General features: G+C 42.7%; 1 protein-coding gene across 3 annotated transcripts in view; it reads left to right on the top strand.

The window, feature by feature from the left end:
* LOC128701053 (ribosomal protein S6 kinase delta-1) overlaps nt 1-23926 on the top strand; it is a 94067-nt gene that overhangs the window by 46146 nt on the left and 23995 nt on the right. For 2 of the 3 annotated variants that reach the window (XM_070080438.1, XM_070080435.1), the window contains 2 exons: nt 16161-16273; nt 20161-20304. In XM_070080438.1, coding sequence (XP_069936539.1) covers nt 16161-16273; nt 20161-20304 — 257 coding nt within the window. Of the gene's footprint in view, nt 1-14448; nt 14482-16160; nt 16274-20160; nt 20305-23926 lie in introns of all 3 variants that reach the window. The other variant, XM_070080436.1, reaches the window with a different exon arrangement.

Raw genomic sequence — 23926 nt, 5'->3', positions numbered from 1 at the left:
CCTCAACTGGCATAGGATTCCCAGGGTTAGCCTCAAACCCTTCAAAATCCCTTTTGTCTACACATTCTGGCCACAGTTTCTTCCAAGCAGAGTTCAAGGTCTTCTTAGTCACTCCCTCCCAAGCCTTACCTATAATGTTTACACAATTGAGGATATTAAAGTGATCCTTCCAAAACTCTCTTACAGTCAATAGAGTGTCTGTGGTCACTACAAAGCACTTTTGAAACATAGCTTTTGTGTACAGTTTCTTGAAGTTGGAGATAACCTGCTGGTCCATGGGCTGCAGGAGAGGAGTGGTATTAGGAGGCAAAAACTTGACCTTAATGAAGCTCATGTCCCCACAAAGTCGCTCTGCCAAGTCTGTAGGATGACCAGGGGCATTGTCTAACACCAGGAGGCACTTAAGGTCTAATTTCTTTTCAATTAGGTAATTTTTCAGAGTGGGGGCAAATGCATGGTGTAACCAGTCATAGAAAAAGTCCCTAGTGACCCATGCCTTACTGTTTGCCCTCCACAGCACACACAAATTAGCCTTGAGGACATTCTTTTGCCTGAACGCTCTGGGAGTTTCTGAGTGATACACCAATAAAGGCTTCACTTTGCAATCACCACTAGCATTGGCACACATCAACAGAGTAAGCCTGTCTTTCATAGGCTTATGTCCTGGGAGTGCCTTTTCCTCCTGAGCAATGTAAGTCCTGCTTGGCAATTTCTTCCAAAACATGCCTGTTTTGTCACAATTAAACACTTGTTCAGGTTTCAATTCTTCAGCCTCTATGTACTCCTTGAATTTATGCACATATTTTTCAGCTGCTTTTTGGTCTGAACTGGCAGCCTCACCATGCCTTATCACACTATGTATGCCACTATGATTCTTAAATCTTTCAAACCAACCTTTGCTGGCCTTAAATTCACTCACATCACCACTAGTTGCAGGCATTTTTCTAATTAAATCATCATGCAACTGCCTAGCCTTTTCACAAATGACCGCTTGAGAGATGCTATCTCCAGCTATCTGTTTTTCATTTATCCACACCAATAACAGTCTCTCAACATTTTCTAACACTTGCGATCGCTGTTTTGTAATCACAGTTGCACCTTTTGCAAGAACAGCTTCCTTGATTGCCGTTTTCCTGCTCACTATAGTAGAGATGGTTGATTGGGATTTACTATACAACTTGGCCAGGTCCGACACACGCACTCCACTTTCATACTTTGCAATTATCTCTTTCTTCATTTCAATAGTCATTAGCACCCTTGGTCTCGATGGGTTGGCACTAGAAGCTTTCTTGGGGCCCATGGTAACTTATTTTGCAGAAACAAGCACCAAAAACAGTGATAATATGGATAACATGGAATGTACCGAATGTATCCTTAGCTGCGTGCACGCTGACTGGCTTGTAAACACTGGCACACACGGGGCAGTTCAGGCCACATGTGGACACGTCTCGTACGAATCGTATCGCATACGGGAACCGAGGCAAATTTTTTGCGATATAATGCTTCGGATACCGGATTTATCGGTTACTGATGACTTCGCGAACCGGGGTTCCACTGTATTGATATGAATAAATCATCCTCATAAGGTCGAGCGAGTTTTTTTTTTTTTTTTTAACAAGTCGGCCGTCTCCCACCGAAGCAGGGTGACCCAAAAAGAAAGAAAATCCCCGAAAAGAAAATACTTTCATCATCATTCAACTCTTTCACCTCACTCACACATAATCACTGTTTTTGCAGAGGTGCTCAGAAGACAACAGCTTAGAAGCATATACGTATAAAGGTACACAACATATCCCTTCAAACTGTCAGTATCCCGAACCCCTCCTTTAGAGTGCAGGCATTGTACTTCCTGTTTCCAGGACTCAGAGAGAATTTGACAGACTGTTATGAGAGGTCAATGAGTAACTGAGTGAGGTATGCTCCCTGGGCTATGCAAGCCCGGACTGGAAGTGAGAGTGCTAGTCAGAGTGAGTGTAGAGAACCTACTCTGAGCAAGTGTGGTGAAGCTACTCAGAGCAAGTGCTATGAACCTATTGACTGTACCACTGAGTGGTAAGTGGACGTCAGGTTGGTCACGTAACTGAGGGAGACGTCAGTACCTGAACTGCTAACCGGCACTTAAACTAGTGGTTTTCCACTACATGAAAATAACAATATTAAAGCCTAACAAAACATAATATAATACAATATTAGCATTAGCATATATATATATAATGCAGAGAATTCGTAGTTTGGAAGTTAGGAGGAGGTGCGGGATTACCAAAACTGTTGTCCAGAGGGCTGAGGAAGGGTTGTTGAGGTGGTTCGGACATGTAGAGAGAATGGAGCGAAACAGAATAACTTCAAGAGTGTATCAGTCTGTAGTGGAAGGAAGGCGGGGTAGGGGTCGGCCTAGGAAGGGTTGGAGGGAGGGGGTAAAGGAGGTTTTGTGTGCGAGGGGCTTGGACTTCCAGCAGGCATGCGTGAGCGTGTTTGATAGGAGTGAATGGAGACAAATGGTTTTTAATACTTGACGTGCTGTTGGAGTGTGAGCAAAGTAACATTTATGAAGGGATTCAGGGAAACCGGCAGGCCGGACTTGAGTCCTGGAGATGGGAAGTACAGTGCCTGCACTCTGAAGGAGGGGTGTTAATGTTGCAGTTTAAAAACTGTAGTGTAAAGCACCCTTCTGGCAAGACAGTGATGGAGTGAATGATGGTGAAAGTTTTTCTTTTTCGGGCCACCCTGCCTTGGTGGACCACCCTGCCTTGGTGGACCACCCTGCCTTGGTGGGTCACCCTGCCTTGGTGGACCACCCTGCCTTGGTGGGTCACCCTGCCTTGGTGGGTCACCCTGCCTTGGTGGGTCACCCTGCCTTGGTGGGTCACCCTGCCTTGGTGGGTCACCCTGCCTTGGTGGGTCACCCTGCCTTGGTGGGTCACCCTGCCTTGGTGGGTCACCCTGCCTTGGTGGGTCACCCTGCCTTGGTGGGTCACCCTGCCTTGGTGGGTCACCCTGCCTTGGTGGGCCACCCTGCCTTGGTGGGCCACCCTGCCTTGGTGGGTCACCCTGCCTTGGTGGGTCACCCTGCCTTGGTGGGTCACCCTGCCTTGGTGGGTCACCCTGCCTTGGTGGGTCACCCTGCCTTGGTGGGTCACCCTGCCTTGGTGGGTCACCCTGCCTTGGTGGGTCACCCTGCCTTGGTGGGTCACCCTGCCTTGGTGGGAATCGGCCAGTGTGATAATAAAAAAAAAAAAATAATGTTTGAAACTTATCAGAGTCTGTGTTAAAGGTATTTGATGCAGCTGGTAGTTTACTTACTAGTGTTGATGCAACAGATGTGTAGTAGGAATTAAAACAATTTGCCACTTTAGTTGTTTTGTGACATACCTCGTTATTGATATTTAGTACTATGTTAGATCTATCTATGGGTTTATGGTTAGGCCCCAACTGTTTTAGCTGTTGCCAGAGCTATCTGGGGTTATGCTTATACTCTGATTTTTGAGTAATAGTGCTTTGCCTTTGCTCCTTTTATAAGTCTCTGCACTCTGTTCCTCACCTTTGGAATTCATTTAGTGCTGCAATATCCTGTCTGTTTGCTTTAAATCTTTTTAGCAGCTGGTCTCTGAATTTCATATTATCTAATATCTCAGTAGTCATCCAGGATTCAGCTCTTCGTTTAATCCTAACCTCTTTAACTGGTGCAATATTATCAAGGATGGTAGTGAACATTGTTTTGAATTTTTCCCAGGCATCGTTTATGTCCGTGCAACTTGTTATCTCTGTCCAGTCACAATTGTGTAGCCTATTTACCAGTGTTTCTTTACTGTAGTTTCTAGTTGACCTCATTTTTATTGTCCTGTGTAGGCCTATCCTATCCCTAGTGGTTTTCCTGGTGCAGTAAATGATGAAATGATCACTAAGACCTGTGGTAATGACGCCTGACTGACTAATGTTCTCAGAGCGGTTACAAAGTATGTGGTCAGTTAGGGTGGCTGAGAACTGTGTGATCCGGGTTTGTGTATTAATTAGTTAAGTGTAATATTTAAACCTAGAATTTGCTTATTCCTTTTACATAGCCCGTTATTTTGCGGTTGAAAACAGATAGTGAAGTCTCCGAGTATTACTGTCTTGCAATTGTTTTCAAGTCCGGACAAGACTCTGGAAAAGTCTTCTAAGAACTGGTCTTGGGTGGGAGAGCGGTAACTAGTTCCTACTAAGATGGGTTTGATATTGGGAAGCAACACTTCAAACCATAGAATCTCTCAGTTTATTGTCAGCCACTGTATCATCCAACCAGGATCCAGAGATGGATATAACAGCTGCCCAGTTCTGTTAGCTAGAGTCCTAATCTCTGCCAATTTTGGAAAAAGTGATCTTGCGTTGACATGAATAAAGTGAAGGCCTGTTTTCATAAAACAATCATAATCATCAGTATATGGCAATGAGTCATTATTATTTTTTTTATTATCACACCGGCCGATTCCCACCAAGGCAGGGTGGCCCGAAAAAGAAAAACTTTCACCATCATTCACTCCATCACTGTCTTGCCAGAAGGGTGCTTTACACTACAGTTTTTAAACTGCAACATTAACACCCCTCCTTCAGAGTGCAGGCACTGTACTTCCCATCTCCAGGACTCAAGTCCGGCCTGCCGGTTTCCCTGAATCCCTTCATAAATGTTACTTTGCTCACACTCCAACAGCACGTCAAGTATTAAAAACCATTTGTCTCCATTCACTCCTATCAAACACGCTCACGCATGCCTGCTGGAAGTCCAAGCCCCTCGCACACAAAACCTCCTTTACCCCCTCCCTCCAACCCTTCCTAGGCCGACCCCTACCCCGCCTTCCTTCCACTACAGACTGATACACTCTTGAAGTCATTCTGTTTCGCTCCATTCTCTCTACATGTCCGAACCACCTCAACAACCCTTCCTCAGCCCTCTGGACAACAGTTTTGGTAATCCTGCACCTCCTCCTAACTTCCAAACTACGAATTCTCTGCATTATATTCACACCACACATTGCCCTCAGACATGACATCTCCACTGCCTCCAGCCTTCTCCTCGCTGCAACATTCATCACCCACGCTTCACACCCATATAAGAGCGTTGGTAAAACTATACTCTCATACATTCCCCTCTTTGCCTCCAAGGACAAAGTTCTTTGTTTCCACAGACTCCTAAGTGCACCACTCACTCTTTTTCCCTCATCAATTCTATGATTCACCTCATCTTTCATAGACCCATCCGCTGACACGTCCACTCCCAAATATCTGAATACGTTCACCTCCTCCATACTCTCTCCCTCCAATCTGATATTCAATCTTTCATCACCTAATCTTTTTGTTATCCTCATAACCTTACTCTTTCCTGTATTCACCTTTAATTTTCTTCTTTTGCACACCCTACCAAATTCATCCACCAATCTCTGCAACTTCTCTTCAGAATCTCCCAAGAGCACAGTGTCATCAGCAAAGAGCAGCTGTGACAACTCCCACTTTGTGTGTGATTCTTTATCTTTTAACTCCACGCCTCTTGCCAAAACCCTCGCATTTACTTCTCTTACAACCCCATCTATAAATATATTAAACAACCACGGTGACATCACACATCCTTGTCTAAGGCCTACTTTTACTGGGAAAAAATTTCCCTCTTTCCTACATACTCTAACTTGAGCCTCACTATCCTCGTAAAAACTCTTCACTGCTTTCAGTAACCTACCTCCTACACCATACACTTGCAACATCTGCCACATTGCCCCCCTATCCACCCTGTCATACGCCTTTTCCAAATCCATAAATGCCACAAAGACCTCTTTAGCCTTATCTAAATACTGTTCACTTATATGTTTCACTGTAAACACCTGGTCCACACACCCCCTACCTTTCCTAAAGCCTCCTTGTTCATCTGCTATCCTATTCTCCGTCTTACTCTTAATTCTTTCAATTATAACTCTACCATACACTTTACCAGGTACACTCAACAGACTTATCCCCCTATAATTTTTGCACTCTCTTTTATCCCCTTTGCCTTTATACAAAGGAACTATGCATGCTCTCTGCCAATCCCTAGGTACCTTACCCTCTTCCATACATTTATTAAATAATTGCACCAACCACTCCAAAACTATATCCCCACCTGCTTTTAACATTTCTATCTTTATCCCATCAATCCCGGCTGCCTTACCCCCTTTCATTTTACCTACTGCCTCACGAACTTCCCCCACACTCACAACTGGCTCTTCCTCACTCCTACAAGATGTTATTAATACAAATGAGTCATTTGTATTAAAATTAGGTAAATCAATGTCATCAGTGCTGAAGGGTGACTGTGCCAAAGTGCATTTGTTAAAAACAAAATGAAATCATACACACATCCATTATGCACTCACCCCTTACACATTTTACATAAGGTATATTTACTGTTTAGGTAGTAGGTTGGTAAACAGCAACTGCCCAGGGAGGTACTACCGTCCTGCCAAGTGAGTCTAAAATGAAAACCTGTAATTGTTTTACATAATGGTAGGATTGCTGGTGTCCTTTTTTGTCTCATAAACATGCAAGATTTCAGGTACGTCTTGCTACTTCTACTTACACTTAGGTCACACTACACGTACATGTACAAGCATATATATACACACTCCTCTGGGTTTTCTTCTATTTTCTTTCTGGTTCTTGTTCTTGTTTATTTCCTCTTATCTCCATGGGAAAGTGGAACAATTCTTCCTCCGTAAGCCATGCGTGTTGTAAGAGGCGACTAAAATGCCGGGAGCAAGGGGCTAGTAACCCCTTCTCCTGTATACATTACTAAACTTGAAAAGGGAAATTTTTGTCTTTCTTTTTGGGCCGCCGCGCCTCGGTGGGATACGGCCGGTTTGTTGAAAGAAGAAAGAATATTTACTGTTCTTCTTTCATACCTTAGTACAGTGTATACATATGTCTGGTGGTGTCTGAGATAATAAGAATGGTTTTATTGTCTCACGTTGCCCTATGTATGCATTACATATAGAGTTAAGGTTATCATTCCTAGTTACTAGACCGTCATTATCACTGTCACTTACTAGACTGTCATTATCACTGTCACTTACTAGACTGTCATTATCACTGTCACTTACTAGACCATCATTATCACTGTCACTTACTAGACCATCATTATCACTGTCACTTACTAGACCATCATTATCACTGTCACTTACTAGACCGTCATTATCACTGTCACTTACTAGACCGTCATTATGACTGTCACTTACTAGACCATCATTATGACTGTCACTTACTAGACCGTCATTATCACTGTCACTTACTAGACTGTCATTATCACTGTCACTTACTAGACCGTCATTATCACTGTCACTTACTAGACTGTCATTATCACTGTCACTTACTAGACCGTCATTATCACTGTCACTTACTAGACCGTCATTATCACTGTCACTTACTAGACCGTCATTATCACTGTCACTTACTAGACCGTCATTATGACTGTCACTTACTAGACCATCATTATGACTGTCACTTACTAGACCGTCATTATCACTGTCACTTACTAGACTGTCATTATCACTGTCACTTACTAGACCGTCATTATCACTGTCACTTACTAGACTGTCATTATCACTGTCACTTACTAGACCGTCATTATCACTGTCACTTACTAGACCGTCATTATCACTGTCACTTACTAGACCGTCATTATCACTGTCACTCACCTGCCTATTTTGCACCTGTACCATAGTTTGAGATCCTGGGTTAGTTTGGATATCACCACTTAGTAGCACCACTGTAAGAGCTGTGCGCCACTGTTTTTGTTTGGGTATGTGGTGTTGCCATACCTTGTGGCGATAGTGACATTTACCTTACTGGTAGGATGGCAACTGTTGGGCTTTCACTGTCCAGGCTGCTATAACCCCATTTGCCTTTTCCAGTCCCCATGACTTATTTCCCTCTTCAGAGAATTGCAGGATGAAGATAAATATAATTATGGCAGCCTGTATCCCTCTAACTCACAGGATAAAGATAAATATAATTATGGCAGCCTGTATCCCTCTAACTCACAGGATAAAGATAAATATAATTATGGCAGCCTGTATCCCTCTAACTCACAGGATAAAGATAAATATAATTATGGCAGCCTGTATCCCTCTAACTCACAGGATAAAGATAAATATAATTATGGCAGCCTGTATCCCTCTAACTCGCAGGATAAAGATAAATATAATTATGGCAGCCTGTATCCCTCTAACTCGCAGGATAAAGATAAATATAATTATGGCAGCCTGTATCCCTCTAACTTGCAGGATAAAGATAAATATAATTATGGCAGCCTGTATCCCTCTAACTCCAGCCATTCTTTTTATTACTTCACAACAAAAAGTTTTCTTCCCTTTTTTTTTTTAAATAAAAGAAACCACTGATTGCTATCAATCACCTAGCAATGGCCTAGTAGCTACTCTAGCTATCACTACTAATTACTAGTAGATTTCCTGTTATCTTACTTCACGAACCCCCTTCACTACTCACTTCACAGACCGGCTTCACCTATCAAACTTCTAGCTTATTCCCATTCTAGCAGGATAAAGTTTTAAACAATGGTGTTATCCATCCAAAGCCTCATCATTCCCATTTAGCAGGTCTGTGTTGTGTTGTTGACTGGTTCTGATTATAGAGGTGATGTTTCAGCCATTTTTAACCCTTTGAGGGTTTTCGTCGTACTAGTACGTCTTACGAGTAGGGGTTTTTGACGTACTAGTACTCATAAATTCTAGCGGCCTCAAATCTAGTGGGAGAAAGCTGGTTGGCCTTCATATGAAAGAATGGGTCTATGTGGTCAGTGTGCACAGTCTAAAAAAAATCCTGCAGCACAGTGCATAATGAGAAAAAATTTTTTTTTACCATTTTTTTTTAATAAATCAGCGACTTTGCAGTGTATTTTCGTATGGTATTTATTGTTCTATTGTAGTTTTCTTGGTCTAATTTTATAGAATGGAAGACATATTACAGAAATTGAGATGATTTTGACTGGTTTTACAATGAAAGGTGCCTTGAAATTGAGCTCAAAGTAGCAGAAATGTTCGATTTTTACCAAACTTCAAAAGTAAACAAATCGTGCCAAGCGTGCAATACACGTCAACTGGTGAGTCTAATATTCTTTCACAAGTGCACCAATAATATTTATACCATTTTTTACACTAATGCAGTAGTCTGCATAACAGTAAATCTTATATTTTTTGTGAGAATAAAAATTCAAAGTGGAAAGCAAAAGAATATAAGAGGGGCCTTGAGACGTGACTAATGACTAGAGGAAATGTCATTTTAGTGCCAGGAATGTCTATCTTGTTTATTCTGGACCCTATTCGGAAATTGGCATCTTTTGAAAATTGTGTGAAATTGGCAAAATTGCTAAATTCTGACCACTGTACTGGATAGTTGAATTTATAAATGGGTGGTTTCTTGCACGCATTCGATAGAAAAAATAGAGTTCTAGCGAAATATTCATGTTTTTTGTCGACTAGTACAGTGAAATTCGCCGAAAATGGGGCTCAAAGTGGGCAAAATCGCCGATGCGTAAACATCGCCGAGACCGCTAACTTTGCGAGAGCATAATTCCGTAAGTTTTCTATCAAATTTCAAACTTTTGGTGTCGTTATGATCGGAAAAAGATTCTCTATCTTTTCATAAGAGAAAATAATTTTTTTATTTTTTTAAATTTGGCCGACCCTGAGAACGAGTTTCGGAGAGGGCCTGTCGACCCTCAAAGGGTTAAAAGCACTGAGGGAAAAAATGGCCACTGCCACCTGACAGATTCCTTGGAGTTTTATCATTAGATTTGGCATTTTCTCCTATGTTTCCCTCTCAATGTACACTGGTCAGTTACTATGAAGGTCAGCTGTTGAGAAAACATCCTTCCTGCACTCGACACTGAGGGAAAGAACCGCCGCTATAGCCCGACAGTTTCCTTGGAGTTTGTTTTGTAGATTTGGCAATGTTTCCTGTGTTTCCCTCCCATTAACGCTGGTGCAGCTGATATGATGGTCAGTTACTGTCAGTATAGTTGAGAACGCCGCTTGCTAGTTGTACGTCTGGTAGCAGCTGGTGTTTCAGTGTCAGTCAGCCATGTTAAAATGTTCACTTCCTTCCCTCATTTGGCACTGAGGGAAAAAACCGTCACTACAGACCTGTCAGTTTACTTGGAGTTTTGTTGTTAGGTTTTCTCCTGTGTTGTCTTCCCATTGAACACTGGTGCAGATGAAAGAGGTCAGTTACTTCAGTGTAGTGGAAAACGTCGCTTGTCGGGTTGTGTGTCTGGTAGCAGGTCTAGTACTTGAATGCTGGTCGTCCTTTTTTGGTCACATTTGGTCCATTTCACTGTCGTCACCATCACTTGTCTTGTCACTATAAGTTCTTTATATGTTGCTGCAACAGTACTTGCAATTAGGCCATCACTGGAGTTTGGATAGGCCCAGGGGATGGCAAAGATATAGGAGCAGCTGTTGTTGTTGCTGCCTGGTTCATGACAGATACCTCACCTGTACAAGTCAGGTGATTACACCTGACTTGTACAGGTATCACAGGTTACATGGCCCACAGCAACCCCCAACACTACCTAAGTACCTCAAATGTATTATTGAATGCACAGTCTTTGTACTTTGGGGCCTTGTGTAGGGGTCTATCCTATTACCTCCACCAGAGATCTACAGTGCAGCTGTCTCCGTGTGTGATACAGCTGTGGAAATTCAGGTAACTAGGAATGAGGCAGCAGATTTCTAGTCTGGATTCCTCTCCAGGGAGGTTCCTTGATGCTGGTGAGGGGCCCTTGATCTAGGGACCCTCCAGGGAGGTTCCTTGATGCTGGTGAGAGGCCATTGATATAGGGACCTTCCAGGGAGGTTCCTTAATGCTGGTGAGAGGCTCTTGATCTAGGGAATTGGATCTGTGCTCCAGGTCCCTGAATTGAAACTGAATACCTTCCATCCCCTCCACAGGCACTGTATAATCCCTCTGGGTTTAGCACTCCCCATGATAATTCTAGTCTGGATTGCAGACATGACTTGATCACTAACCCCTGCCTTCTTCCCCCCCCCCCCCCAACACACACACCCTCACACTCACTCTCACACTCACTCTCCCACTCACTCTCTCACTCACTCACACACTCTCTCTCTCTCTCTCTCTCTCTTGTCTACAGAACTTACCTTGTTGACCTTATTAAGATACAGTGGACCCCCGCATACCATTGGCATCACATAACGTTAAATCCGCATACCGCTACATTTTATCGCCAAGATTTTGCCTCGCATACCGCTAAAAAACCCGCTCAATGCTGTTCGTCCAAGACGCGTCTAATGTGCGCCCTTAGCCAGCCTCACATGTTCCGCCGGTGGCATTGTTTACCAGCCAGCCTCCGCGGTAACATCCAAGCATACAATCGGAACATTTCGTATTATTACAGTGTTTCTGGTGATTTTATCTGCAAAATAAGTGACCATGGGCCCCAAGAAAGCTTCTAGTGCCAACCCTACAGGAATAAGGGTGAGAATTACTATAGAGATGAAGAAAGAGATCATTGATAAGTATGAAAGTGGAGTGCATGTCTCCGAGCTGGCCAGGTTGTATAGTAAACCCCAATCAACCATCGCTACTATTGTGGGCAACAAAAAGGCAATCAAGGAAGCTGTTCTTGCCAAAGGTTTAACTGTGTTTTCGAAACAGAGATCGCAAGTGATGGAAGATGTTGAGAGACTGTTATTGGTGTGGATAAATGAGAAACAGATAGCAGGAGATAGCATCTCTCAAGTGATCATAAGTGAAAAGGCTAGGAAGTTGCATGAGGATTTAATTAAAAAAATGCCTGCAACTAGTGATGATGTGAGTGAATTTAAGGCCAGCAAAGGTTGGTTTGAGAGATTTAAGAGGCATAGTGGCATACATAGTGTGATAAGGCATGGTGAGGCTGCCAGTTCGGACCACAAAGCAGCTGAAAAATATGTGCAGGAATTCAAGGAGTACATAGAAACTGAAGGACTGAAACCTGAACAAGTGTTTAATTGTGATGAAACAGGCCTGTTTTGGAAGAAAATGCCAAGCAGGACCTACATTACTCAGGAGGAAAAGGCACTCCCAGGACATAAGCCTATGAAAGACAGGTTTACTCTGTTGATGTGTTCCAATGCTGGTGGTGAATGCAAAGTGAAGCCTTTATTAGTGTATCACTCGGAAACTCCCAGACCGTTCAGGCAAAAGAATGTCCTCAAGGAAAATTTGTGTGTGCTGTGGAGGGCAAACAGTAAGGCATGGGTCACTAGGGACTTTTTCTATGACTGGTTACACCATGCATTTGCCCCCAATGTGAAAGATTACCTAACTGAAAAGAAATTAGAACTTAAGTGCCTCCTGGTGTTAGACAATGCCCCTGGTCATCCTACAGACGTGGCAGAGCGACTTTATGGGGACATGAAATTCATTAAGGTGAAGTTTTTGCCTCCTAATACCACTCCTCTCCTGCAGCCCATGGACCAGCAGGTTATTGCAAACTTCAAAAAAACTGTACACAAAAGCTCTGTTTGAAAGGTGCTTTGTAGTGACCTCAGAAACTCAACTGACTCCAAGAGAGTTTTGGAGAGATCACTTTAATATCCTCAATTGTGTAAACCTTATAGGTAAGGCTTGGGAGGGAGTGACTAAGAGGACCTTGAACTCTGCTTGGAAGAAACTGTGGCCAGAATGTGTAGACAAAAGGGATTTTGAAGGGTTTCAGGCTAACCCTGAGAATCCTATGCCAGTTGAGGAATCCATTATGGCATTGGGAAAGTCCTTGGGGTTGGAGGTTAGTGGGGATGATGTGGAAGAGTTGTTGGAGGAGGACAATGAAGAACTAACCACTGATGAGCTGATAGATCAGCTTCAACAGCAAGAGGCCAGACCTGAGGAAACTGGTTCGAAGGAGGGGAGAGAGAAATTGAAGAAATTGCCTACTACAAAGATTAAGGAAATCTGTGCAAAGTGGCTTGAAGTGCAAACCTTCATGGATGAAAATCACCCTCACACAGCTATTGCAAGCCGTGTTGGCAACCTGTACACTGACAATGTTGTGAAACACTTTAGGGAAGTCATAAAGGAACGAGAGGTACAGGCCACTATGGACAGATATGTTGTGCGACAAAACTCCAGTGACTCTGAAGCTGATCCTAGTGGCATTAAAAGAAGAAGGGAAGTAACCCCAGAAAAGGACTTGACACCTCAAGTCTTAATGGAAGGGGATTCCCCTTCTAAACACTAACACTCCTCCTCCCATCCCATCAATCATCACCAGATCTTCAATAAAAGTAAGTGTCATGTAAGTGTGCATGCCTTTTTCAGTTTGTGTGTATTAAAATTAATATTTCATGTGGTAAAAATTTTTTTTTTTCATACTTTGGGGTGTCTTGCACGGATTAATTTGATTTCCATTATTTCTTATGGGGAAAATTCATTCGCATAACGATAATTTCGCATAACAATGAGCTCTCTTGCACGGATTAATATCGCTATGCGGGGGTCCACTGTACAAGTAAATGGTTCACTATTCTGGTTTGTTCAAATCAATAATTGCACAGTTTGATCAGGCTGTTGTTATCCATGTGTTGTTCTTGTCAGATCACAATGAACACCTGGGTTGTTCATTGCACAGAAATGTATATTTCCCTCATTCTTTTTAAGGGAAAAACTGGCACTTCTTTAAGGTCTGGCGCCGCCACTTTCCAGCTCGTCCAAAGCCTCAATTTTCTCTATAACGCCACGAATCGATCGCTTTAAGTTTCTCTTGCCACTGGTGGCATCAGTCGCGTGCATCGTGGTTGCCATGGTTGCCACACAGATGCAAGATATGGCAATGGAAAGGCCAAAAATTGATTAGTGAAGGCAGATCTGCCTTCACTAATCAAGGAATAAGTTAGGCCTACCCCCTGCATGGACAACAGCCAGTGTAGCTGGTGTTGAGAGGGTTCATGGAGATATGATGGTTGGAGTTAAGCACACTTGCTGGTTGGTAAAACTTATATTAGAGTGTGAGGAGGGGAGCCCAGCCTAGCCTGTCCTGTTGCCTGTAGGTCTACGCGTGAAGTGAGAAAGGGACAGCGCATCTCACGCTCACATGCAGCATCACGTGACGTCACACATGCTAGCCACTGAGCCTAGCAAAGGGGTCAACTATGTAAAACATATGGATGGTACTAACTATGATACTCAGATAACATATACATACACAGTGGATCAGCAACTATGCTGACACTGGTAGGCTGTCAGGGACCACTGACAGGTATGCCTAGGAGCAGGCTAGGCCTATCCTAGGATACTACTACTACTACTACTAATAATAATGATAATTCATAAGACCTCTTGATCCAAGGAACAGGAGCAACCCTCCAGTACCTATTGTTAATTCCTCAGCCTATTTTAACAATTTCACAGCCTATTTTCTTTGTTACTAAGCTGCCAATGGCCGAGAGGATCAGCTGAAACAAGGTAATTAACCTAACACCAGTGTTAACTAACACTGGCCAGTGTTAACTGCCACTGGCCAGTGTTAACTGCCACTAGCTGATGTTAACTACCACTAGCTAGTGCTAACTAACACTGGCCAGTGTTAACTATCACTGTAGCAACATTGTAACTGTACCAACAGTGTAACAGTAGCAACAGTGTAAGAGTAGCAGCAGCATAACAGTAGCAGTAGTGTAACAGTAGCAACAGTGTAACAGTAGCAGCAGTGTAACCATAGCAACAGTGTAACAGTAGCAACAGTGTAACTACAGCAGCAGTGTAACAGCAACAGTGTAACAGTAGCAACAGTGTAACAGTAGCAGCAGTGAAACAGTAGCAGTAGTGTAACAGTAGGAACAGTGTAACAGCAACAGTGTAACAGTAGCAGGAGAGTAACAGTAGAAACAGTGTAACAGCAGCAGTGTAATAGTAGCAACAGTGTAATAGTAACAGAAGTGTAACAGTAACAACAGTGTAACAGTAACAACAGTGTAGCAGTAGCAGTAGTGTAATGGTAACAGTAGTGTAATAGTAGCAACAGTGTAACAGCAACAGTGTAACAATAGCAACAGTGTAACAGTAGCAGCAGAGCAACAGTAGCAGCAGCATAACAGTAGCAACAGTGTAGCAGTAGCAGCTGTGTAACAGTAGCAACAGTGTAACAGTAGCAACAGTGTAACAGTAGCAGCAGCATAACAGTAGCAACAGTGTAACAGTAGCAACAGTGTAACAGTAGCAACAGTAACAACAGTGTAACAGTAGCAGCAGCATAACAGTAGCAACAGTGTAGCAGTAGCAGCAGTGTAACAGTAGCAACAGTAATAGTGTAACAGTAGCAGCAGCATAACAGTAGCAATAGTGTAACTAGCAGCAGTGTAACAGTAGCAGCAGTGTAACAGCAGCAGTGTAACAGTAGCAGTAGTGTAACAGTAGGAACAGTGTAACAGCAACAGTGTAACAGTAGCAGGAGAGTAACAGTAGAAACAGTGTAACAGTAGCAGCAGTGTAATAGTAGCAACAGTGTAATGGTAACAGAAGTGTAACAGTAACAACATTGTAACAGTAACAGCAGTGTAGCAGTAGCAGTAGTGTAACAGTAACAATAGTAGCAACAGTGTAACAGCAACAGTGTAACAATAGCAACAGTGTAACAGCAGCAGTGTAACAGTAGCAGCAGAGTAACAGTAGCAGCAGCATAACAGTAGCAACAGTAACAACAGTGTAACAGTAGCAGCAGCATAACAGTAGCAACAGTGTAACAGTAGCAACAGTGTAACAGTAGCAGCAGTGTAATAGTAGCAGCAGTGTAACAGTAGGAACAGTGTAACAGCAGGAGAGTAACAGCAGCAGCAGCATAACAGTAGCAACATTGTAACTGTACCAACAGTGTAATAGTAGCAGCAGTGTAACAGTAGCAGCAGTGTAACAGTAGCAGCAGTGTAACAGTAGAAACAGTGTAACAGTAGCAGCAGTGTAATAGTAACAGCAGTGTAACAGTGACAGCAGTGTAACAGTAACAGCAGTGTAACAGTAACAGCAGTGTAACAGTAACAACAGTGTAACAGTAACAGCAGTGTAGCAGTAGTGTAACTGTAACAGCAGTGTAACAGTGTCTTGTAACAATATCAGCAACTGTGTAACATTGAGGTTGTTCACTGCAGGTGACAGTGACAAGAGTCGCAGGGAAGCAGTGAAGCGCAAAACAGCGCAGTATCTTCACCGAGCAGAGCAACTGGTCGCCAGGTTGACCCGTAAGGGCAAGTCTTCACCGCAGGTTAGTATTTCTGTTATTGTCACTGTTAATCTTCACTGTTAACTTTTACTGTTAACCTTCACTGTTAGCATTCACTGTTAACCTTCACTGTTAGCATTCACTGGTATCCTTCACTGTTAGCCATCGCTGTTAGCATTCACTGTTAGCATTCACTGTTATCTGTCACTGTAAACTTGCAGTATTACACTGGTGTAAAGTTAGTGATCTGGGAGCGTGGCTTGGGAACCAGCGATTTTGCCCACTTCGAGGCCTATTTTAGGCCAATTCTGGTACTCAATTCTGCCGGATTCTTGGCTATTTCCCTGGTAATGCTTCCGCTCTATGGATTGAGCACAAGAAATCGCCTTCTCAGTTATCAGCTATCCAATAAAGTGGTCGGAGTTTGGTAAATTTTGGACAAGTTAGTGATTTTGCCCTCTTTGAGGTCTATTTTAGTACTATATTGTTGCTTCTTCCGTTTTGTTGATTGAGTACAAGAAATCGGCAAAATTTTAAGAAAGGTCTATAGTAAAGAGTGTAGACATTATTGGTACTAAAATAGCATTTCCTCTGTTCATTAGTCATGTCCTCAGGCCTCCCCAGGCCTCCTTAACCCTTTGAGGGTCGACAGGCTCTCTCCGAGACTCGTTCTCAGGGTCGGTCAAATTTCAAAAAAAAAAATTATTTTTTCTTATGAAAAAATAGAGAATCTTTTCCTGATCATAATGACACCAGAAGTATGAAATTTGATGGAAAACTTATGGAAGTATGCTCTTGCGAAGTTAGCGATCTCGACGATGTTTACACATCGGTGGTTTTGCCCACTTTGAGCCCTATTTTCGGCCAATTCTAATGTACTAGTCGACAAAAATCATAACTATTTCGCTAGAACTCCATTTTTTCTATCGAATGATTACAAGAAACCACCCATTTACCAATTTCAACTATCTAATAAAGTGGTCAGAATTTAGCAATTTTGCCAATTTCACACAGATTTCAAAAGATGCCAATTTCCGAATAGGATCCAGAATAAACAAAAAAGACATTCCTGGAACTAAAATAACAAGTTCTCTGTTCGTTAGTCACATTCCCAGGTCCCTCTTATATTTCTTTGGCTTCCCACTTTGAATTTTTATTCTTACAAAAAATAGAAGATTTACTGTTATGCAGACTACTGCATTAGTGTAGAAATGGTATAAATAATATCAGCGCACTTGTGAAAGAATATTAGACTCACCAGTTGACGTGTATTGGACGCTTGGCATGATTTGTTTACTATTGAACTTTGATAAAAATTGAACATTTCTGCTACTTTGCGCTCAATTTCAAGGTACTTTTCTTTGTAAAATCAATCAAAATCATCTCAATTTCTGTAATATGTCTTCCATTCTATAAAATGAGACCAAGAAAACTAGAATACAACAATAAATAACATACGAAAATACAGCACAAAATCACTGTTTTATTCCAAAAACACGGTCAAAGTTTTTTTTTTTCTCATTACGCAATGTGTGCTACAGGATTTTTTTTTATACTGCGCACACTGACCACATAGACCCATTCTTTCATATGTAGGCCTACCAGCTTTCTCACTAGATTTATTCACACTAAAATAGAAGGACCTTGGCATTAGTAAAGATGTATATGAGGGTCCCTCATATCTATGTGAAGGTCCCTGGCATCAGTATAGATGTATATGAGGGTCCCTTATATCTATGTGAAGGTCCCTGGCATCAGTATAGATGTATATGAGGGTCCCTCATATCTGTGTGAAGGTCCCTGGCATCAGTATAGATGTATATGAGGGTCCCCTCATATCTGTGTGAAGGTCCCTGGCATCAGTATAGATGTATATGAGGGTCCCCTCATATCTGTGTGAGGGTCCCTGGCATCAGTATAGATGTATATGAGGGTCCCCTCATATCTGTGTGAGGGTCCCTGGCATCAGTATAGATGTATATGAGGGTCCCTCATATCTATGTGAGGGTCCCTGGCATCAGTGTAGATGTATATGAGGGTCCCTCATATCTATGTGAGGGTCCCTGGCATCATTAGACATAATACTATGCACAAAAACCTCTATGATATTCCCCGTGTCAGACTAAATCTGTTCAAAATCTGAATGTACATAAAAGGGCCCAAAATCTGGAGCTGTCTGCCAGAAATCTCTAGAACCACTGACTCAGCATTTTTAAAACTACGGTGGACCCCCGCTTTACGAACGCTTTGCGTTACATTAAATCCGCCATACGAAGCATTTGAACTCAAAAATTTTGCCTCACCTCACGATAAAAAACTTGCCTTACGTGATTCGTCCGGGACGCGTCCCATGTGTGGCCTCAGCGCCAGTGTTTACAAGCCAGCCAGTGCGGTCGCATCTACTCATACATTCGGTACATTTCACATTATCCCTGTGTTTTTAGTGCTTGTAACTGCAAAATAAGTCACCATGGACCCCAAGAAAGCTTCTAGTGCCATCCCTGTGGTAAAAAGGGCGAGAATTAGTATGGAATTGAAAAAAGAGATTAAGGAAATTTTGTGCAAAGTGGGTTGAACTGCAAACCTTTATGGATGAAAATCACCCTGACACAGCTACTGCAAGCCATGTTGGCAACCTGTACAATGACAATGTTACAGCCTATTTTAGGAAAGTCTTACAGGAATGGGAGGTACAGAGCTCTATGGACAGATGTGTTGTGCGACAGAGGTCCAGTGACTCAAGCTGGTCCTAGTGGGATTAAAAGAAGAAGGGAAGTAACCCCGGAAAAGGACTTGCTACCTCAAGTCCTAATGGAAGGGGATTCCCCTTCTAAACAATAACTTCCACACTCTCCCCTCCTCCCATCCCATCATTCATCACCAGATCTTCAATAAAGGTAAGTGTCATGTATTCTATTCTTAGTAGAGTAGTAATTGTGTATGTCTTCTTCAGTTTGTGTGTATTAAAATTAATATTTCATGTGGTAAAAAAATTTTTTTTCATACTTTGGGGTTTCAGGAACGGATTAATTTGATTTCCATTATTTCTTATGGGGAAAATTAATTTGGCTAATGATAATTTTGCCTTACGATGAGCTCTCAGGAACAGATTAATATCGTAAGGCGGGGGTCTGCTGTACAGTTAAAAAACATGTTATCTCCTTAACCTGTCCCAGCCCATCATAAATACATATGTAATTTATCTAACTTATTAACCCTTAAACTGTCCAAACGTAGATGTACGTTCGCATGCGTAGCGCTCCAAACGTAGATGTACGTTCGCATGCATAGCGCTCCAAACGTAGATGTACGTTTACGTGCATAGCGCTCCAAACGTAGATGTACGTTGACGTGCATAGCGCTCTGAACATAGATGTACGTATTATTTTACATGCTTTCAAATATAAGAAGGACGTAGATCTACGTTCAGAGCATTGCACACATGAACGTACATCTACATTTGGACAGTTTCAGGGTTAAAGCCACATAGCATGAACTAATAGAATACTCAGTATGCTTATACTCAATGTAAACTTGTAAATTACACTTCTAAATTTACACATCAAAATTCCACTTACCTATGTGCCCATATATATATACACGTAATTACTTACACTGTTATTGTCTTATTGATCTTAAGTTGATCTTAAGTTTACTGGACATGATCTTCATCATGACTTACAGCACGAACACCCAATGTACTCTAGAGTACATTGTGTCATACTGAACATGCACTGTTGTACTCCAGAGTACACTATCATGCTGAACACGCAGTGTTGTACTCCAGAGTACACTATCATGCTGAACACCCAGTGTTGTACTCCAGAGTACACTATCATGCTGAACACCCACTGTTGTACTCCAGAGTACACTATCATGCTGAAATAAGGGCCCCTAGCCCTGACAAATGTGTATTTCTCTGTCGCCAGGTGAAGATGGACCCTGAACCGGAGCCCAGCGGCAGCAGCCTGAAGGCTGGAGCAGCAGAACTGTCCAGGTATCGTGTCGCTGGCGTTGCTGGGTCCGTCATCATCGCCACTGACACCATCAATGGCGACACTGTCGCCATCAAGGTGCATCAGCCACACTGTTGTTGTCGTCAACAATGACACTGTAATAATAATAATAGTAATAATAATAATAATATTAATAGTAATAATAATAATAGTAATAATAATAGTAATAATAATAATAATAATAATAATAATGATAATCATAGTAATAATAATAGTAATAGTAATAATAATAATAGTAATAATACGGAAGCTGTGATTTCGCGTATAAGTCAAGGAGGAATAACATCTTGTAGGAGTGAGGAAGAGCCAGTTGTGAGTGTGGGGGAAGTTCGTGAGGCAGTGTGAGTGTGGGGGAAGTTCGTGAGGTAGTGGGTAGAATGAAAGGGGGTAAGGCAGCTGGGATTGATGAGATAAAGATAGAAATGTTAAAAGCAGGTAGGGATATAGTTTTGGAGTGGTTGGGCTATTATTTAATAAATGTATGGAAGAGGGTAAGGTACCTAGGGATTGGCAGAGAGCATGCATAGTTCCTTTGTATAAAGGCAAAGGGGATAAAAGAGAGTGCAAAAATTATAGGGGATAAGTCTGTTGAGTATACCTGGTAAAGTGTATGGTAGAGTTATAATTGAAAGAATTAAGAGTAAGACGGAGAATAGGATAGCAGATGAACAAGGAGGCTTTAGGAAAGGTAGGGGGTGTGTGGACCAGGTGTTTACAGTGAAACATATAGGTGAACAGTATTTAGATAAGGGTAAAGAGGTTTTTGTGGCATTTATGGATTTGGAAAAGGTGTATGACAGGGTGGATAGGGGGGCAATGTGGCAGATGTTGCAAATGTATGGAATAGGAGGTAGGTTACTGAAAATATTGAAGAATTTTTATGAGGATAGTGAGACTCGGGTTAGAGTATGTAGGAGAGAGGGAGATTATTTCCCAGTAAAAGTAGACCTTAGACAAGGATGTGTGATGTCACCGTGGTTATTCAATATATTTATTGATGGGGTAGTAAGAGAAGTGAATGCTCGGGTGTTGGCAAGAGTTGTGGGGTTAAAAAATAAAGAATCTAACACAAAGTGGGAGTTGTCACAGTTGCTCTTTGCTGATGACACTGTGCTCTTGGGAGAATCTGAAGCAAACTTTCAGAGGTTGGTAAGGTATGTAAAGAAGAAAATTAAAAGTAAATATAGGAAAGAGTAAGGTGATGAGGAAAACAAAAAAATTAGGTGACAAAATATTGGATATCAGATTGGAGGGAGAGAGTATGGAGGAGGTGAATGTATTTAGATATTTAGGAGTGGATGTGTCAGCGGATGGGTCTATGAAGGATGAAGTGAGTCATAGAATTGATGAGGGGAAAAGGGTGAGCGGTGCACTGAGGAGTCTGTGGAGAACTTTGTCCATTGAAGCAGAGAGGGAAATGTTTGAGAGTATAGTTATACCAAGGCTTTTGTATGGGTGTGAAGCATGGGTGATGGATGTTGCAACAAGGAGAAGGCTGGAGGCAGTGGAGATGTCATGTCTGAGGGCAATGTGTTGCGCGAATATAATGCAGAGACTTTGTAGTTTGGAAATTAGGAGGAAGTGTGGGATTACCAAAACTATTATCCAGAGGACTGAGGTTGTTGAGGTGCTTTGGACATGTAGAGAGGGTGGAAGGAGTTAGAATGACTTCAAGAGTGTATAAATCTGTAGTGGAGGGAAGGCAGAGCAGGGGTCGGCCTAGGAAAGACTGGAGGGAGGGGGTAAAGGAGGTTTTGTGTGCGAGGGACTTGGACTTCCAGCAAGCATGCATGAGCGCGTTAGACAGGAGGAAATGGAGACAAGTGGTTTTTAGGACTTGACGTGCTGTTGGAGTATGAGCAAGGTAACATTTATGAAGGGATTCAGGGAAACCGGCAGGCCACCCACCACCATCACTACTCCACCCACCACCATCACTACTTCAAGCACCACCATCACTACTCCACCCACCACCATCACTACACCCACCACCATCACTACTCCACCCACCACCATCACTACTCCACCCACCACCATCACTACTCCACCCACCACCATCACTACTCCACCCACCACCATCACTACTCCACCCACCACCATCACTACTCCACCCACCACCATCACTACCCCACCCACCACCATCACTACCCCACCCACCACCATCACTACCCCACCCACCACCATCACTACTCCACCCACCACCATCACTACTCCACCCACCACCATCACTACTCCACCCACCACCATCACTACTACACCCACCATCATCACTACTCCACCCACCATCACTACTCCACCCACCATTACTAATCCACCCACCACCATCACTACTCCACCCACCACCATCACTACCCCACACACCATCACTACTCCACCCACCACCATCACTGCTCCACCCACCACCATTGTCATGTAGGGGGGGGTATTGGAACGTAAGAATAATTGGGGAATATGGGGGTAAGCAGAGGGAGTCAGTAGGTAGGCGACAGGCGAGGCAGTAGGAGGGACGAGTGTGGAGGTTGGTAGGTAATGTGAGGTCACTGGTGACTACACCTTCACCTCTCATTACTCACCACACTACTCACCCTCTCACTACATGAAATAAAATAATGAATAAAATAGCAAATAACGGGGACAGTGAATATTACTATTCTACTCAAACACAGTTTATTATTAAGTCTTTGTACAATAATATATTTGGGAACAGGAGAACATTATTGTGGTTTAGACAAATCGGGGGGTACATATAAGCAGTGAGACAGGGAACACAATCAACTTGACGAAAATGAATGTAACTTACAATATAGTACAGAGGACAATTCACTACAGGAACTAAGCCACAGGTCCCAAGACCTACACAGCACGAGTACTGCTCCAAGCCAGTACTCTGCCCAATGTCTCCAACAGTCTCTCATCCCGAGACTCTCCAGCTCAGCTCTGCTCACAGGCCAGAGCTTCGCTCGAATCTCCTCTGCTCAGCTGTTCCTTGGGCTTATATTGTCCCGAGAGCACCCCCCACAACCACGTGTATGACCTGACGCCTAGGTCTGACGCCGTCAAGAACAAAAGACCTCAGACGTGGGTGTGGCTGACAGACGTTTGCCAAGGCAAGGTGTGACCATATAATTGGTTAAATTAGGTCTCCTCAGAGACCTCACAAGCCCAGCTGAACTACATCACATCCCCCTTTCTCCCTCAATTTAAAATATCTGAGAACTAGGACAATTTGTCCTAAGTTATTAGACTATTTTAATCCTAACCCCTTAATTCTATTACAATACAAAGACAAAATTATACATAACATAATACAAAATTATTCAACTACATATATTTCCCTCAACCTTCTCATCTACCACAAGGCAGCGTAATCAGTACACCTGGCAGTTGACCAGCATAATAGTTGCTCTCTGGTGCAAAGCCTCCTTACCCGTCATTTCTCCTTAAAACTAAATATCGGGCTCCAGTGCCTTCCCTACTTCTACTAGAAATGCACTAGCCAATGCTAGTCACCCTCGCACGTTAACCATTGGGCCAAACCTCTCTAGGCTTCTTTGGCATGGAAAACTGCTCCAACGGGTTGCATTCTTTCAAGTAACTGCAACTGGACCACTTCATGACCACCAAGGTCGCATTTTCAGCACACTTCACATGCACACTACAACATCTGAAAATCGAAACA

This window comes from Cherax quadricarinatus, unplaced genomic scaffold, assembly GCF_038502225.1.
Source record: "Cherax quadricarinatus isolate ZL_2023a unplaced genomic scaffold, ASM3850222v1 Contig446, whole genome shotgun sequence".
In the NCBI taxonomy this organism is placed as follows: Eukaryota; Metazoa; Arthropoda; class Malacostraca; order Decapoda; family Parastacidae; genus Cherax; species Cherax quadricarinatus.
This window is presented reverse-complemented; position numbering and strand designations above follow the sequence as displayed.